This window comes from Cherax quadricarinatus, chromosome 49 (assembly GCF_038502225.1).
Source record: "Cherax quadricarinatus isolate ZL_2023a chromosome 49, ASM3850222v1, whole genome shotgun sequence".
Classification (NCBI taxonomy): Eukaryota; Metazoa; Arthropoda; class Malacostraca; order Decapoda; family Parastacidae; genus Cherax; species Cherax quadricarinatus.
In genome coordinates, this window is record NC_091340.1 from 17,272,735 (window position 1) to 17,292,590 (window position 19,856).

General features: G+C 39.7%; 1 protein-coding gene across 3 annotated transcripts in view; it reads right to left on the reverse strand.

Moving 5' to 3' along the window:
• pps (protein partner of snf) overlaps nucleotides 1–19,856 on the reverse strand; it is a 593,176-nt gene that overhangs the window by 71,344 nt on the left and 501,976 nt on the right. For all 3 annotated transcript variants that reach the window (XM_070095224.1, XM_070095226.1, XM_070095225.1), the window contains one exon: nucleotides 18,715–18,803. In XM_070095224.1, the coding sequence (XP_069951325.1) occupies nucleotides 18,715–18,803 (89 nt within the window). The remainder of the gene's footprint in view (nucleotides 1–18,714; nucleotides 18,804–19,856) is intronic.

Below are 19,856 nucleotides of genomic sequence, written 5' to 3' on the forward strand. Positions count from 1 at the left end.
AAAAGGCACTCCCAGGACACAGTGTCTCATCAGTCATTGCTGCATCTTCAATAAAGGTAAGTGTCATTTATTCTTCATTTAGTAGAGTAGTACATGCACAATATATATTGAGCATGTACTACTCTATTATTGTGCATGTATCCTTCTCTTTGTGTGTAGGAAAATGTATATTTCATGTGGTAAAAAATTTTTTTTCATACTTTTGGGTGTCTTGCACGGATTAATTTGATTTCCATTATTTCTTATGGGGAAAATTCATTCGCATAGCGAACATTTCGCATAACAGCCAGCCCTCTTGCACGGATTAAGGTCGCTATGCGGGGGTCCACTGTATTAAACTGCATCTGCCACTTCTCCGACCACTGCATCAGTCTATTCCAATCATCCTGGAGTGCTCTAATGTCATCATAAGAATGAATTGGACAGCCTATTTTGGTGTCATCAGCAAATTTGCTTATGTTGCTATTTATTCCCTGATCAATGTCGTTTATGTAAATAGTGAACAACAAGGGGCCCAACACTGACCCCTGTGGAACACCATTTGTGATGTGCCTCCATTCTGATTTCTCCCCATTTATGCAAACTCTATGCAGTCTATTTGTCAACCATGCCTCTACCCAGGAAATAATTTCTCCTCCTATTCCGTGTGCCTTGTGTTTCCTCAGCAGCCTCTGATGTGGAACTCTATCTAAAGCCTTAATGAAGTCCATATACACAATATCATATTCAATACCATGATCTATCTCCTCAAATACCTTAGTGAAGAAAGTTAGTAAATTTTTAAAGCAGCAACAAACCTTTGTAAAACCATGTTGAGATCCACTAATCAATTTATTACTTTCAAGATGGCTATGAATTGCCTTGGCAATTATTGATTCCATAAATTTTCACACTACGGAGGTAAGACTTATTGGTCTATAGTTCGAAGCTAAGGACCTATCACCAACCTTGTAAATAGGTATTTCATTTGCCATTTTCCACTTGTCTGACATTATGCCAATTTTGTAGTGATATATTGAAAAGATTAGCCAAAGGTATGCTAAGTTCCTCTTTACATTCCTTTAAAACCCTTACAAACAGTTCAACAAGGCCTGGGGATCTGTTAGGTTTGAATTTCTCTATTTGTCTGAGGACCATGTCTCTAGTTACCCCAATCATGAATAGTTTATTACATCCTGTTCTACATAATTTATTATTTCTGGAATTTCGCTAGTATCTTCCTGAGTAAAAACTGAGAGGAAGTAAGTGTTGAAAAGTTCACACATTTCCTTATCACTGTCAATGACTGTTATGAACATCGCCTGTAGGTCCTTGGGTTACAGTGCTTCTTGTAACAAACGAACGGGATTATCACATCTAGGGGTCATCACTCATAGAGGAAAAGGAATTTTTCTGTTTATTTTATTAATAACCACTTAAGGATACCCTTATAACTTATATCATTTAATCTTTACAACCGACTTTCTCATATCTTACACTATGAGTATAACATGCATCACCCGCCTCATTATCACATCACTGTAATAAGTTAAGTACATGTATTTACAAATGGCTCTCAGTGAGTCCGAAAATATAGGTATGTGTATGTACATGCACAGGCATTTTTGAAAGCTCAAGCACCACACTGATAGTGCTCCTCCATAGAGTTCATTCTGCAATAATCCCTCTTGCAGAACAGTCCATAAAAGGCATAAACACTGAGACTTGCTCACTTATTATTCTCACTTTCTTCAAGAGTTTCTCAACCGCCTTCTCCGACCAAGATAAGCCCTTGCAATGAGCTTCCGAAATTCCTGGTAACTTCTAGGGAGGTGAAGGGTGGTTTAAAGCTGGATACTTCCCTAGACCCTTCTTGGACCAGTGGAAGGTATGAACTGAATAAGGTGAGGCTTTACCAGACAACCTTGACTCGGTCGGAGCAGGGGCAGGTCGCACCAACAGTTAGAATAATTAAACAACCTACCAATGTACAAAGCTAAATAATTTACAGTCAGATAACATTATAAAGCCTAGTAAATCCATTTTAGCTACTAATGGAATTACTCCTGAATATAATATTAAGTGAAAAAGCCAAAATAACATGTAAAAATATATCGTTGCCAAAATAACAAGTAGAAATTTCCTCCTCAAAATGAACAAAGGGTGTAACAGTGATTTGACCTGAGTTACTCTTAAGCGGGCCTATCTTGTCCCTAATCTTACTTCTGTATACCTGAAAGAACCCTTTTGGGTTAGTCTTCGAATTCCTTGTGACTTTAGCCTCATAATCCCTTTTTGCTTTTCTTATTCCTTTTTTTAATTTCTCTCTTTAATTGAATATATATGGATTTCTTAACTGCTCATCCTCTCTTCTGATATGCCTATATGTGCCTCCCTTTTGACCAATGAGATGTTTTAATCTATTGTTTATCCATTTGGGATCATTTTTGTTAGATCTAATTTCCCTACTCAGAACAAAAGTTGTCTGGGCAGCTAGCATTATGCTCTGAAACACGTCATATTGGCAACCAACACCAGCTACCTGACCCATTGTCAGGTCATCCCAATTTAGCCCACCCATGTAATTTCTCAGTCCCATGAAGTCGGTCAATCGGAAGTCTGAGTCAGAGACTTCATAGTAGTTATCTGGGTAATTCCATGATATATTGAAACTAAGTGATTTGCGAGCACTTTCCCCAAGCTCATTATTATCCTCAAGATTATTAACCCTTTGACTGTCGCAACCCCAAATCCTGAGGTGTCACACTCCTGGTGTCGCAAAATATTTGAAAAAAAAAAAAAAAAAACAAAAAAAAAAAAAAAAAAAAAAAAAAAAAAAAAAAAAAAAAATCTTATGAAATGTTAAGACAATCGTTCCCCGATGGTAATGACACCAAAAGTATGAAATTTGAAAGAAAACTTACGGAATTATGCTCTCGCAAAGGTAGCAACCTCGGCGACATTGACGCATCAGCGATTTCACCCAATTTGAGCCCTATTTTCGGTCAATTCCATTGTTCCAGTCCACCAAACTCATAGCTATTTCTTTAGAACTACATTTGTTCTATCGATTGAGTACAAGAAACTGCCCATTTACCAATTTCAACTACCCAATAAAGTGGTCAGAAACTGGCAATTTGGTCAAAATAGGGTCCAGAATGAATAATGCAGACATTCCTGGAACTAAAATAACATTTTCTGTTTATCAGTCACGTCTCTAGGCCCCTGTTATAATCCTCTTGCTTTCTATTTTGAACTTTTATTCACACAAAAAATAGAAGATTTACTTTTATGCAGACTACTGCAATATTGTAATTTTTTTTTTTTTATTATCACACTGGCCGATTCCCACCAAGGCCGGGTAGCCTGAAAAAGAAAAACTTTCACCATCATTCACTCCATCACTGTCTTGCCAGAAGGGTGCTTTACACTACAGTTTTTAAACTGCAACATTAACACCCCTCCTTCAGAGTGCAGGCACTGTACTTCCCATCTCCAGGACTCAAGTCCGGCCTGCCGGTTTCCCTGAACCCCTTCATAAATGTTACTTTGCTCACACTCCAACAGCACGTCACGTATTAAAAACCATTTGTCTCCATTCACTCCTATCAAACACGCTCACGCATGCCTGCTGGAAGTCCAAGCCCCTCACACACAAAACCTCCTTTACCCCCTCCCTCCAACCTTTCCTAGGCCGACCCCTACCCCGCCTTCCTTCCACTACAGACTGATACACTCTTGAAGTCACTCTGTTTCGCTCCATTCTCTCTACATGTCCGAACCACCTCAACAACCCTTCCTCAGCCCTCTGGACAACAGTTTTGGTAATCCCGCACCTCCTCCTAACTTCCAAACTACGAATTCTCTGCATTATATTCACACCACACATTGCCCTCAGACATGACATCTCCACTGCCTCCAGCCTTCTCCTCGCTGCAACATTCATCACCCATGCTTCACACCCATATAAGAGTGTTGGTAAAACTATACTCTCATACATACCCCTCTTTGCCTCCAAGGACAAAGTTCTTTGTCTCCACAGACTCCTAAGTGCACCACTCACCCTTTTCCCCTCATCAATTCTATGATTCACCTCATCTTTCACAGACCCATCCGCTGACACGTCCACTCCCAAATATCTGAATACATTCACCTCCTCCATACTCTCTCCCTCCAATCTGATATCCAATCTTTCATCACCTAATCTTTTTGTTATCCTCATAACCTTACTCTTTCCGGTATTCACTTTTAATTTTCTTCTTTTGCACACCCTACCAAATTCATCCACCAATCTCTGCAACTTCTCTTCAGAATCTCTCAAGAGCATAGTGTCATCAGCAAAGAGCAACTGTGACAACTCCCACTTTATGTGTGATTCTTTATCTTTTAACTCCACGCCTTTTGCCAAGACCCTCGCATTTACTTCTCTTACAACCCCATCTATAAATATATTAAACAACCATGGTGACATCACACATCCTTGTCTAAGGCCTACTTTTACTGGGAAATAATTTCCCTCTTTCCTACATACTCTAACCATACACCTGCAACATCTGCCACATTGCCCCCCTATCCACCCTGTCATACGCCTTTTCCAAATCCATAAATGCCACAAAGACCTCTTTAGCCTTATCTAAATACTGTTCACTTATATGTTTCACTGTAAACACTTGGTCCACACACCCCCTACCTTTCCTAAAGCCTCCTTGTTCATCTGCTATCCTATTCTCCATCTTACTCTTAATTCTTTCATATTAGAATGGCAAGCTGGACATTCATTAGACAATGACGTCATTTGTTTACTCTTGAACATCGGTAAAAAACAAACAATTCTGTCACTTTGAGCTCCATTTCAAGATACTTTTCATAGTAAAACCAATCAAAATCACTTCTATTTCTATGTTTTCCATTCTATCAAATGAGACCAAGAAAACAAGGATACAACCATAAATACTATACGAAAATACACCTCAAAAACACGGTCGGAGTTTTTCTTTCTCATTATGCACTGCATGCTGCAGGTTTTTTTTTATACTGTGCACACTTACCCATTCTCTCACATGTGAGCCAAGCAGCTTTCTCCTGCTTGATTTGAAGCCGCTAAAATTTTTGAGTATATATATACGTCAAAAGCATTGGCTTGCAAGATGAATACGTATATACGGCCAAAACAGTCAAAGGGTTAACTAGTGAGTCATTGTTGGCAAAAACAAATTGAAGCAGGTTGTTTCCTCTAGTTGGTTTTCTCACAAACTGTTTTAAAAAGCAATCCTGAATCGTATCAAGAGAGTCACTAGACTCAAGATTTCCTGTCACATTGTTCCAATCAATTTGTCTAAAGTTAAAAATCTCCCGTTAACACAACATTTTCATGTCTAGATGCCTTATGAATTTCGTCCAATAACATCCTACCATACTCCTTATGAAGTTTTGGGGGCCTATAAATCACACCCAAAATTAATTTTTCACGACCTTTGAGAAACTGTAGGCAAACAGATTCTGTGTCCGATGTTTCTAATCTTATATCTTGTCTAACACAACAATTTAAATTATCTCAGACATACATCGCCACTCCATCACCCTTCCTGTTCACCCTATCAGTATGGAAGAGTTTATAACCCTGTATGTTGCATTCAGAAAGCATTTCTCTATCTTTCAAGTTGAACCAGGACTCTGTTATAGCAATAATATCTACATTACCTGCACTTACAAGTAATCTTATCTCATCTATTTTATTTCTTAGACTCCTACTATTTGTACAGTAAACCTTAAGGGAGCCAGTCACTCGTTGCCCTCTACTATCTCTCTTTGTTTACTGAACAATTACTTTGCCTTAACTAGCAACATTATTTTGAATATTTGTCTTTTAAACATATCCCTGGGGTATCATGGTAATATCTGCTGTTTTCAACCCTAGTACTGCAACCTGATTGTTTCCCACAAACACCCATACCTCTATAATGTATCAGTTTAAATTCCTAGACAAGTCATCAATGACCCCCTCAATCGAATTGGCTAATGCAACCACTCCAGCCCCAGACAGATGAATCCCATCCCTTGCATATACTATATCACATTTGCCACAGAATTTGTCCCAGTTGTCAATGAATGGGATTGCAAGTTCCTTGCAGTACCTGTTTAGCCAGTAATTTATACCAATTGTCCTAGACATCCATTCATTGCCCACTCCCCTTCTAGGCAAGATGCTACATATGATTGGGATCCCTCCCTTAGACCTGACTACCTCTATGGCTGACCTGTACTTATCCATCAGCTCCTGTCTCCTGCCCTTCCCAATGTCACTGACCAGCACTAAGACAGATAATGGGCTTGTTCCCATTACCTGACATAATATTATCCAACCTGCTGACTATGTCACCAACACCAGCTCCTGGAAGACACACCCTCTCTCTGACCTTCCTAAATCTGTTACAAAAAGCATGGTCCATATATCTTATATGAGAGTCTCCCACAATCAGAATATTCTTACTTTGATAAGCAGGGGAGTCAGTGGTACCTTTAACCCCACTAACCACTGAAGTACATTCATCCTGGAAAACAGAGAATCGATTTCCTACCTTCACATCTTCTCTATTAACCTTCCCTACCTTTCTTCTTCCAGAATTGTGAACCACTTGCCACTTAAAGCAGCTGCCACTCACCAACTCACTGCTGGTATCCATTTCCTCCTTACCAACTCCCACCATCTCACACTTGCTCCCAAACCCATCTTCGTGAAGCTTCAGCCTCCTATTTTCTTCCTGAAAAAATACAACCTCCTTCTTCAACACTTTAACCTGACATTCTAAAACACTACAGCAAGCCATGGTCTCGGTAACACCCCATGCTAATTGCCAGACAACTTAGAACAGGTGACCACACGTGACCACTGACCGCAGCGTACTGTGGCAGAAATACTTCAGGTCACTACTGGCATGAAACCAACCCGAATGTCTTCCGGTCAAACCAATAGTACCAAAGAACAGCCAATAAAATCATGAAAAATACCCTAGAAAATACCCCGAGTCACTATTTTAACCCAAACACAAGGTCAGAGGTTACCTCTTCACATCACACACGATGTGAGGTATGACTTTTTTAACTTGTGCACACCCACTGCACAGACCCATTGTTTCGTAACTAGGCCAAAACTTATCATTCACAGCATATTTGAGGGCAGTATAATCATGACATATATTAAAGTGCAACTGGCCTCAATGACATATATCTATGTGGGAGAGAGTGAAAAAGTTAAAAGGAATGGGACTATGAAATTACAGTTTATGACAATGTACACTAATAGATCCGTGGTTTTAACCCTTTGACTGTTTCTGACGTATATATACAACTTACGAGCCAGTGTTTTTGACATATGTATACTCCAAAATTCTAATGGCTTCAAATCAAGTGGGAGAAATCTGGTAGGCCCACATGTGAGAGAATGGGTCTATGTGGTCGGTGTGCACAGTATAAAAAAAATCCTGCAGCACGCAGAGTATGAGAAAAAAAAAAAACTCAGACCGTGTTTTTGGATTAAAAACGCCTACTTTGAGGTGCATTTTCGTACAGTATTTATGGTTGTATTCATTTTTCTTGGTCTCATTTGATAGAATGGAAGACATTTTACAGAAATAGAGATGATATTGATAGGTTTCATGATGAAAAGAACCTTGAAATTGAGCTCAAAGTAGGGGAAATGTTTGATTCTTGCCGATGTTCAAGAGTAAACAAATGACGTTACTGTCCAATAAGTGTCCAACTAGCCATTATAATATGCAGTCACGAATAGGTTGACATTATTTATACAATTATTATAATAATGCAGGAGTCTGCATAACAGTAAAACTTCTATTTTTTGTATGAATAAAAATTCAAAATAGAAAGCAAGAGTAATATAAGACAGGCTTGGAGACGTGACTGATCAATAGAGAAAGAGAAAATGTTATTTTAGTGCCAGGAATGTCTGCGTTGTTCATACTGGACCCTATTTTGAAACTGGCATCTTTTTTAATTTGCGTGAAATTGGCCAAATTGCCAATTTCTGACCACTTTATTGGGTAGTTAAAAATTGGTAAATGGGAGGTTTCTTATACTCAATCGATAGAACAAATGGAGTTCTAAAGAAAAAGTTATGAGTTTGGTCAACTGGAACAATGGAACTGGCCGAAAATAGAACTGAAAATGGGCAAAATCGCCAATGCGTAAATATCGTTGAGATCGCTAACTTTCCGAGAGCATAATTACGTACATTTTCAATCAAATTTCGTACTTTTGGTGCCATTACCATCGGGATAAGATTCTCTATCATTTTACAAGAACAAATAATTTTTTTTCTTTACATTCGTCAACACTGAGAGCAAATTTGTGAGCACGGGACTCGACAGTCAAGGGGTTAATGGACAATGAAGAGTGAATATTCTATTCCATCTTTTATAACACAGAGGTTCTATATGTATAATTTAAGCAACATGTGACAGAAGTTTTAGAAAATTTCACTAAACTGTTATCTGTCCAAATGTAGATCTATGTTCGCTCGCCCAGCACTCCAAATATTTTTTTGGAAAAAAAAAAAAATTAAAATTGAAGAGGGCAATTTTCTGTTTGTAAGAAGACCAAAAAAAAATTAAAATTTAAGACCAGTGCTTATGGAGATATAAGACCACAAAGTTGGCGCTGGATGCTCACCTGACAGCAACGTGGAGTCCTGCCACTTGTAGAAGTGTTGCCAATATACCTTTTTTTCTTGTTTTTATATTATTTTATATTTTTTTATGTTCTGATAATTACAATTTATAGTAGTTCTTGTGATTTCATAGCCAATCTTTATTCTGACACTAATATTAGGTACTGAAATTGTACTCAAATAGTCACAAACACACTGACGGCCAACATTTACACGTGCCTTGGTCATTTACTATTTATTTTTATTTTATTAACACATCGGCCGTTTCCCACCAAGGCAGGGTGGCCCAAAAAAGAAAATCTTTCATCATCATTCACTCCATCACTGTCTTGCCAGAGGCATGCCTACACTACAGTTATAAAACTGCAACCTTAACACCCCTCCTTCAGAGTGCAGACACTGTACTTCCCATCTCCAGGACTCAAGTCCGGCCTCTCGGTTTCCCTGAATCCCTTCATAAATGCTACCTTGGTTACACTCCAACAGCATGTCAAGTCCTAAAAACCACTTGTCTCCATTCACTTCTGTCTAAAATGCTCACGCACACTTGCTGGAAGTCCAAGGCCCTTGCACACAAAACCTCATTTACCCCCTCCCTCCAACCTTTCCTAGGCCAACCCCTACCCCACCTTCCCTTCACTACAGATTTGTATACTCTCGAAATCATTCCATTTCATTCCATTCCATCCTCTCTACATGTCCAAACCATCTCAATAACCCCTCCTCAGCCCTCTGGATAATAGTTTTGGTAATCCCACACCTTCTCATAATCTCCAAACTATGGATTCTCTGCATTATATTCACCCCACACATTGCCCACAGACATGGCATCTCCATTGCCTCCAGCCTTCTCCTTGTTACAACAGTCACAACTCATGCCTCACACCCATACAAGAGCATTGGTATAACTATACTCTCATACATTCCCCTCTTTGCTTTCATGGATAAAGTACTCTGTCTCCACAGACTCCTCAGTGCACCACTCACCTTTTTTCCCTTGTCAATTCTATGATTCACCTCATCCTTCATACCCATCTGCTGACACGTCCACTCCCAAATATCTGAACACATTCACCTCCTCCACACTCTCCCTCCAATCTGATATCCAATCTTCCATTACCTAATGTTTTTTTATCCTTATCACCTTACTCTTTCCTATATTCACTTTTAACTTCCTTCTTTTACATACCCTACCAAACTTATCAACCAACCTCTGATAATTCTCTTCAGAATCTCCCAAAAGTACAATGTCATCAGCAAAGAGCAACTGTGACAACTCCCACTTTGTTAGGTTCTTTATCTTTTAACTCTACACCTCGTCAACACCCGAACATTCACTTCTCTTACTACTCCATCTATAAATACATAGAACAACCATGGTGACATCACACATCCCTGTCTAAGGCCTAATTTTGCTAAGAAATAATCCCCCTCTCGCCTACATACTATAACCTGAGCCTTAATATCCTCGTTAAAAATTTTCACTGCTTTCAGTACCCTACCTCCTATTCTATACATTTGCAACATTTGCCACATTGCCCCTATCCATCCTATTATTTGCCTTTTCCAAATCTATAAATGTCACAAAAACCTCTTTACCCTTATCTAAATACTATTCACCTATATGTTTCACTGTAAACACTTGGTCCACACACCCCCTACCTTTCCTAAAGACTCCTTGTTCATCTGCTATCCTACTCTCCATCTTACTCATAATTCTAGCAATAATAACTCTACCACACACTTTACCAGGTATACTCACTGCCCCATGCACTTCCCCCCACACTCACAACTGGTTGTTCTTCACTCCTATCCTATGTTATTCCTCCTTGTTCTATACACGAAATCACAGCTTCCCTATCTTCATCAACATTTACTAATTCCCCAAAATATTCCCTCCATCTTCCCAATACCTCTAACTCTCCATTTAATAACTCTCCTCTCCTATTATTAACTAACAAATCCATTCTTTCCCTAGGCTTTCTCAACTTATTAATCTTATTAATCTCACCCCAAAACTTTTTCTTATTTTCAACAAAATTTGTTGATAACATCTCAATCACTCTCTCATTTGCTCTCTTTTTACATTGCTTCACCACTCCTTTAACCTCTCTTTTTCTCTCCATATACTCCTCCCTCCTTGCATCACTTCTACTTTGTAAAAACCTCTCATATACTACTAACTTTTTCACTCTTACTACTCTCTTTACATGATCATTCCACCAATCACTCTTCTTCCCTCCCACACCCACTTTCCTGTAGCCACAAACTTCTGCTACTGTCTAGGAATATATGGAAAGTATTTATAGGTCTCAGCAATGTTTTAGACACGCTGGAGTATATATGAAACTCCTTGAAGCATGGTGTTAAGACAAGTGTCACTAAACTGCTGACAGGGTAAGCAGTGGACACGTACTGGATGAGTGGCATCATTTGTGTACTCTGGAATATCGGCAAAAATCGAATAATTCTGCTACTTTGAGCTTAATTTCAAGCTACTTTAGTGCTGAAACGAGTCAAAATCATCTCTAGTTCAATAATATATCTTCCATTTAATCAAATGAAACCAATAACCATAAAAACTTAACAAAATACTGTACAGCACAAAGTTGCTGTTTTAAACCAAAAACATGGTCACAGTTTTTCCCCCCATTATGCACATCTTGCTGTAGGATTTTTTATATATAGTGCAACCACCCAGGGAGGTACTACCATCCTGCCAAGTGAGTGTGAAACGAAAGCCTGTAATTGTTTTACATGATGGTAGGATTGCTGGTGTCTTTTTGTCTGTCTCGTAAATATGCAAGATTACCGGTACGTCTTGCTACTTCTACTTACACTTAGGTCACACTACACATACATGTGCATGTTTATTTATACACACTCATCTGAGTTTTCTTTGACATTATCTTAATAGTTCTTGGTCTTATTACTTTTCCTTTCATATCCATGGGGAAGTGGAATAAGAATCTTTCCTCCGTAAGCCATGCGTGTTGTAAAAGTCAACTAAAATGCCGGGAACAATGGGCTAGTAACCCCTTTTCCTGTAATAATTACTAAAAAGAATAAGAAGAAGAAAATTGTCAAAGTGGGAAGTCTGAATGTGTGTGGAAGTTGTGCAAATGATAAGAAAGAGATGATTGTGGATGTTATGAATGAGAAGAAGCTGGATGTCCTGGCTTTAAGTGAAACAAAGCTGAAGGGAGTGGGAGAGTTTCAGTGGAGAGGGCTAAATGGGATTAGGTCAGGGGCTTCAAATAGAGTTAGAGCTAAAGAAGGTGAAGCAATAACGTTGAAGGATAAGTTATGGCAGGAAAAGAGGGACTACAAATGAATTAATTCAAGGATTATGTGGAGTAAAATAAAGGTTGGATGTGAAAAGTGGGTTATAGTAAGCGTATATGCACCTGGAGAAGAGAGAAGTGTAAAGGAGTGAGAGAAATTTTGGGAAATGTTGAGTGAATGCATAGGGAGTTTTCAACCAAGTGTGAGAGTAATGGTGGTTGGGGATTTCAATGCTAAAGTGGGTAAAAATGTTGTGGAGGGAGTAGTAGGTAAATTTGGGGTGCCAGGGGTAAATGAAAATGGGGAACCTTCAATTGAGCTATGTGTAGAAAGAGGTTTGGCAATAAGTAATACATATTTTATGAAGAAGAATATAAATAAATATACAAGGTATGATATAACACGTAATGAAAGTAGTTTGTTAGATTATGTATTGGTGGATGGGTAGGCTCCAGGATGTACACGTTTATAGAGGGGCAACTGATATATCAGATCATTATTTAGTTGTAGCTACAGTTAGAGTAAGAGGTAGATGGGAAAAGAGGAAAATGGCAACAACAAGCAAGAGGGAGGTGAAAGTGTATAAACTAAGGGAGGAGGAAGTTCGGGTGAGACATAAGCAACTATTGGCAGAAAGGTGGGCTGGTGCGAGTATGAGTAGTGGGGGGTTGAAGAGGGTTGGAATAGTTTTAAAAATGCAGTATTAGAATGGGGGGCAGAAGTTTGTGGTTATAGGAGAGTGGGTGCAGGAGGAATGAGTAATTGGTGGAATGATGAAGTAAAGGGTGTGATAAAAGAGAAAAAGTTAGCTTATGAGAGGTTTTTACAAAGCAGAAGTGTTATAAGAAGAGTAGAGTATATGGAGAGTAAAAGAAAGGTGAAGAGAGTGGTGAGAGAGTGCAAAAGGAGAGCAGATGATAGAGTGGGAGAGGCACTGTCAAGAAATTTTAATGAAAATAATAAAAAAAATTTGGAGTTAAACAAGTTAAAAAAGCCTAGAAAACGAATGGATTTGTCAGTTACAAACAGAGTATGGGAGTTAGTAGATGGGGAGATGGAGGTTTTGGGTAGATGGCGAGAACATTTTGAGGAACTTTTAAATGTCGACGAAGAAAGGGAAACGGTAATTTCATGCACTGGCCAGAGAGGTATACCATCTTTTAGGAGGGAAGACGAACAGGATGTGAGTGTGGGGGAGGTGTGCGAGGCATTACATAGAATGAAAGGGGGTAAAGCAGCTGGAACTGATGGGATCATGACAGAAATGTTAAAAGTAGGGAGAGATATAGTGTTAGAATGGTTGGTATTTTTGTTTAGTAAATGTATGAAAGAGGGGAAGGTACCCAGGGATTGGCAGAGAGCATGTATAGTCCCTTTGTATAAAGAGAAGGGGGACAAAAGAGATTGTAAAAATTATAGAGGAATAAGTTTACTGAGTATACCAGGAAATGTGTATGGAAGGGTTATAATTGAAAGAATTAGAGGTAAGACAGAATGTAGGATTGTGGATGAGCAAGGAGGTTTCAGAGTGGGTAGGGGACGTGTAGATCAAGTGTTTACATTGAAGCATATATGTGAACAGTATTTGGATAAAGGTAGGGAAGTTTTTATTGCATTTATGGATTTAGAAAAGTCATACAATAGATTGGATAGGGGAGCAATGTGGCAGATGCTGCAAGTACGTATATGGAATAGGTGGTAAGTTACTAAATGCTGTAAAGAGTTTTTATGAGGATAGTGAGGCTCAGGTTAGGGTGTGTAGAAGAGAGGGAGACTACTTCCCAGTAAAAGTAGGTCTTAGACAGGAATGTGTAATGTCACCATGGTTGTTTAATACAGTGGACCCCCGGTTAACGATATTTTTTGACTCCAGAAGTATGTTCAGGTGCCAGTACTGAAGGAATTTGTTCCCATAAGGAATATTGTGAAGTAGATTAGTCCATTTCAGACCCCCAAACATACACGTACAAATGCACTTACATAAATACACTTACATAATTGGTCGCATTCGGAGGTGATCGTTATGCGGGGGTCCACTGTATATTTATAGATGGGGTTGTAAAAGAACTAAATGCTAGGGTGTTCGGGAGAGGGGTAGGATTAAATTATGGGGAATCAAATACAAAATGGGAATTGACACAGTTGCTTTTTGCTGATGATACTGTGCTTATGGGAGATTCTAAGGAAAAATTGCAAAGGTTAGTGGATGAGTTTCGGAGTGTGTGTAAAGACAAAGTTGAAAGTGAACGTAGAAAAGAGTAAGGTGATGAGGGTATCAAATGATTCAGATAAAGATAAATTTGACATCAAATTGGGGAGGAGTATGGAAGAAGTGAATGTTTTCAGATACCTGGGAGTTGACGTGTCGGTGGATGGATTTATGAAGGATGAGGTTAATCATAGAATTGATGAGGGAAAAAAGGTGAGTGGTGTGTTGAGGTATATGTGGAGACAAAAAACGTTGTCCATGGAGGCAAAGAAGGGAATGTATGAAAATATAGTAGTACCAACACTCTTATATGGGTGTGAAGCTTGGGCTGTGAATGCAGCAGCGAGGAGGCGGTTGGAGGCAGTGGAGATGTCCTGTCTAAGGGCAATGTGTGGTGTAAATTTTATGCAGAAAATTTGGAGTGTGGAAATTAGGAGAAGGTGTGGAGTTAATAAAAATATTAGTCAGAGGGCTGAAGAGGGGTTGTTGAGGTGGTTTGGTGATTTAGAGTGAATGGATCAGAGTACAATGACATGGAGAGTGTATAAATCTGTACGGGAAGGAAGGCGGAGTAGGGGTCGTCCTCGAAAAGGTTGGAGGGAGGGGGGTAAAGGAGGTTTTGTGGGCGAGGGGCTTGGACTTCCAGCAAGCGTGCATGTGTTAGATAGGAGTGAATGGAGACGAATGGCATTTGGAACCTTATGATCTGTTGGAGTGTGAGCAGGGTAATATTTAGTGAAGGGATTCAGGGAAACCGGTTATTTTTATATAGCCGGACTTGAGTCCTGGAAATGGGAAGTACAATGCCTGCACTTTAAAGGAGGGGTTCGGGATATAGCAGTTTGGAGGGATATGTTGTGTATCTTTATATGTATATGCTTCTTAGCTGTTGTGTTCTGAGCACCTCTGCGAAAACAGTGATTATGTGTGAGTGAGGCAAAAGTGCTATTTTCTTTTTGGGGATTTTCTTTCTTTTTTGGGTCACCCTGCCTCGGTGGGAGACGGCCGACTTGTTAAAAAAAAAAAAACTTACCTCATGGACCCATTCACTCTTTGAAATGATAATGAATCTGTTCCCGATGGTAATGACACCAAAAGTATGAAATCTGATGGAAAACTTACAGAATTACACCCTCGTGTATTGGTCTCCGTGATATATACACATTGGCGATTTCACTCACTTTGAGCCCTATTTTCAGCCAATTCCATTGTTCCAGCCGACCAAACTCATAGCTATTTTGCTAGAACTCCATTGTTCTATCGACTGAGTACAAGAAACTACCCATTTACTGATTTCAACTACCCAATAAGTGGCCAGAAATTGGCAATTTGGCTAATTTCACACAAATTTCAAAAGATGCCAATTTCAAAATAGGGTCCAAAATAAACAATGAAGACATTCCTGGCACTAAAATAACATTTTCTCTGTTCATTAACCATGTCTCCAGGCCCTTCTTATACAGTGGACCCTCGCATAACGTTGGCATCATATAACGTTAAATCCGCATACCGATACATTTTATCGCTAAAATTGTCTCGCATAGCGCTAAAAAACTCGCTTAACGCTATTCGTCCGAGACGCGTCTATGTGCGGCCTGAGCCAGCCTCACATGTTCCGCCAGTGGCATTGTTTACAAGCCAGCCTCCGCAGTAACATCCAAGCATACAATTGGAACATTTCGTATTATTACAGCATTTTTGGTGATTTCATCTGCAAAGTAAGTGACCATGAGCCCCGAGAAAGCTTCTAGTGCCAACCCTACAGGAATAAGGGTGAGAATTACTATGGAGATGAAGAAAGAGATCATTGCTAAGTATGAATGTGGAGTACGTGTCTCCGAGCTGGCCAGGTTGTATAGTAAACCCCAATCAACCATCGCTACTATTGTGTCCAAGAAAACGGCAGTCAAGGAAGCTGTTCTTGCCAAAGGTGCAACTGTGTTTTCGAAACAGAGATCGCAAGTGATAGACGATGTTGAGAGACTCTTATTGGTGTGGATAAACGAAAAACAGATAGCAGGAGATAGCATCTCTCAAGCGATCATAAGTGAAAAGGCTAGGAAGTTGCATCAGGATTTAATTAGAAAAATGCCTGCAACTAGTGATGATGTGAGTGAATTTAAGGACAGCAAAGGTTGGTTTGAGAGATGTAAGAAGCGTAGTGGCATACATAGTGTGACAAGGCATGGCGAGGCTGCCAGTTCAAACCACAAAGCAGCTGAAAAATATGTGCAGGAATTCAAGGAGTACATAGACAGTGAAGGACTGAAACCTGAACAAGTGTTTAATTGTGACGAAACAGGTCTGTTTTGGAAGAAAATGCCAAGCAGGACCTACAGTACTCAGGAGGAAAAGGCACTCCCAGAACATAAGCCTATGAAAGACAGGCTTACTCTGTTAATGTGTGCCAATGCTAGTGGTGATTGCAAAGTGAAGCCTTTATTGGTGTATCACTCTGAAACTCCCAGAGCGTTCAGGCAAAAGAATATCCTCAAGGCTAATTTGTGTGTGCTGTGGAGGGCAAACATTAAGGCATGGGTCACAGGGACTTTTTCTATGATTGGTTACACCAAGCATTTGCCCCCACTGTGAAAAATTACCTAATTGAAAATAAATTAGACCTTAAGTGCCTCCTTGTGTTAGACAATGCCCTTGGTCATCCTACAGACTTGGCAGAGCGACTTTGTGGGGACATGAGCTTCATTAAGGTCAAGTTTTTGCCTCCTAATACCACTCCTCTCCTGCAGCCCATGGACCAGCAGGTCATTGCAAACTTCAAAAAACTGTACACGAAAGCTCTGTTTGAAAGGCGCTTTGTAGTGACCTCAGAAACTCAATTGACTCTAAGAAAGTTTTGGAGAGATCACTTTAATATCCTCAATTGTGTAAACCTTATAGGTAAGGCTTGGGAGGGAGTGACTAAGAGGACCTTGAACTCTGCTTGGAAGAAACTGTGGCCAGTATGTGTAGACCAAAGGGATTTTGAAGGATTTGAGGCTAACCCTGAGAGGCGTATGCCAGTTGAGGAATCAATTGTGGCATTGGGCAAGTCCTTGGGGTTGGAGGTTAGTGGGGAGGATGTGGAAGAGTTAGTGGAGGAGGACAATGAAGAACTAACCACTGATGAGCTGCTAGATGAACTTCAACAGCAAGAGGCCAGACCTGAGGAAACTGCTTCGGAGGAGGGGAGAGAGAAATTGAAGAAGTTGCCTACTTCAAAAATTAAGGAAATGTGTGCAAAGTGGCTTGAAGTGCGAACCTTTATGGATGAAAATCACTCTCGGATAGCTGTTGCAAGCCGTGTTGGCAACCTGTACACTGACAGTGTTGTGAACCACTTTAGGAAAGTCATAAAAGAACGAGAGGTACAGACCTCTATGGACAAATATATTGTGCGACAGAAGTCCGGTGACTCTGAAGCTGGTCCTAGTGGCATTAAAAGAAGAAGGGAAGTAAACCCGGAAAAGGACTTGACACCTCAAGTCCTAGTGGAAGGGGATTCCCCTTCTAAACACTAAGACCATCAACACTCTCCCCTCCTCCCATCCCATCAATCATCACCAGATCTTCAATAAAGGTAAGTGTCATGTAACTGTGCATGTCTTCTTCAGTTTGTGTGTATTAAAATTAATATTTCATGTGGTAAAAATTTTTTTTTGTTCATACTTTGGGGTGTCAGGAACGGATTAATTTGATTTCCATTATTTCTTATGGGGAAAATTCATTCGCCTAACGATAATTTTGCCTAACGTTGAGCTCTCAGGAATGGATTAATAGCATTATGCGAGGGTCCACTGTATTACTCTTGCTTCCATTTTGAATTTTTACTCACGCAAAAAATAGATTTACTGTTATGTAGACTACTGCATTATTGTAATAATTGTATAAATAATGTTAACCCATACATGACTGCATATTAGACTGGCCAGTTAGACACATACTGAAACGTAACATCATTTGCTTACTCTTGAACATCAGCAAAAATTGAATATTTCCATTAGTTTTAGCTCAATTTCAAGGTATTTTTCAGCATGAAATCAAACAAACTCATCTCTATTTCTGTAATATATCTTCCATTCTATCAAATGAGACCAAGGAAAGGAGAATACAACCATAAGTACCATACAAAAATACGCCTCAAAGTCGGCATTTTAAACCAAAAACATGGTCGGAGTTTTTTTTTCTCATTATGCACTGCATGCTGCAGGATTTTTTTTTATACTGCTCACACTGATCATGCAGACCCATTCCCTCACATGTAGGTCTACCAGCTTTCTACCACTGGATCTGAAGCCACTAGAATTTTGGCATAATAATATGGGACCAACACTGGCTTGTAAGCTGTACTAATACAACACCAACAGCGAAAGGGTTAAGGTCCAAATTTAGCACTCACAGCTTATCTGAGTGAGCTGAGCTCATGGAGTATAACTACAGGATTGACCTAGGCTTCAAAACCATAGTAAAATGGGACAGACCCCAAAAGGGTTTAAAGCATATAGAAGTAAAACCAGTGATATTTGGTATTTAAACAGACCCTTAATATTTAGTGGCTCACCTTTTCTTAGAAGACAGGTAGGAGTACAAAGCAATATATGAAACCTTCTCTTCTTCATTTGCTGGTTGAAAACGAACCACAAGGATTTCCTGTAATAAAGACAAATATTAATTCTCTTTTTTAAATACTTGGGCTATTTCCCATCAATGCAGGGTGACCCAAAAAAGCTGAAAGACTTTCATTCTCATTCACTCAATCACTGTCTTTCAGAGGCACTCCTACACTATCGTTAAACTGCAACATATCCCCACCCCTCCTTCAAACCACAGACAATGCACTTCCACCTCCATGACTCGAGTCTAGCTAACAAGTTTCCCTGAATCCCTCCATACATGTTACTTTGCTCACACTTCAGCAGCACATCAGGTCATCAAAAACTATTTGTCTCTACTTGCTCCTATCTAACACGCTTGCACATGCTTGCTAGAAGTTCTAGTGCCTCACACGCAAAACCTCCTTTATTCCCTCCCTCCAACCTTTCCTAGGATGACCCCTACCCCGCCTTCCTTCCACTACAGATTTATAAGCCCTCAAAGCCATTCTGTTTTGTTCCCTCCTCTCTAACAGTGTGAACCACCTCAACAACCCTTCTGCAGTCCTCTGGATAATACTTTTGGTAACCCTACACCTCCTTCTAACCTCCAAGCTATGGATACTCTCCATCATATTCACACTGCCCTTAGACACGACATATCCACTGCCTCCAGCCTTCTTGCTGCACCTTTCACTACCCATGATTTGCACCCACATAAAAGTGTTGGTACCACTATACTCTCACATATTTCCCTCTTTGCTCCCATGGATAATGCTCTTCGTCTCCACAGATTCCTCAGTGCACTACTCACCCTTTTCCCATTCATCAATTAATAAACAATATATGTAATTAGCAAAGAAACATGATATATACTCTAGAATGAATAAAATATGCCATAATATGGTGGCAGAGGCAGTGGCAAAAGCGTCCACCATTTCTGTCCCAATTTGACTATAGTAACTTCCCATGTTCTTACTGTAAGAGAAAACAGAGTATTTTTGAGGCTAACTGCAGCAGATCACTAGGACCCATGGTTAGAAAAAAGAAATTTGGCCATATGACTGTAAAAAATGCAAACAAGCATGAGAGAACTGCCCCCATAGGGACG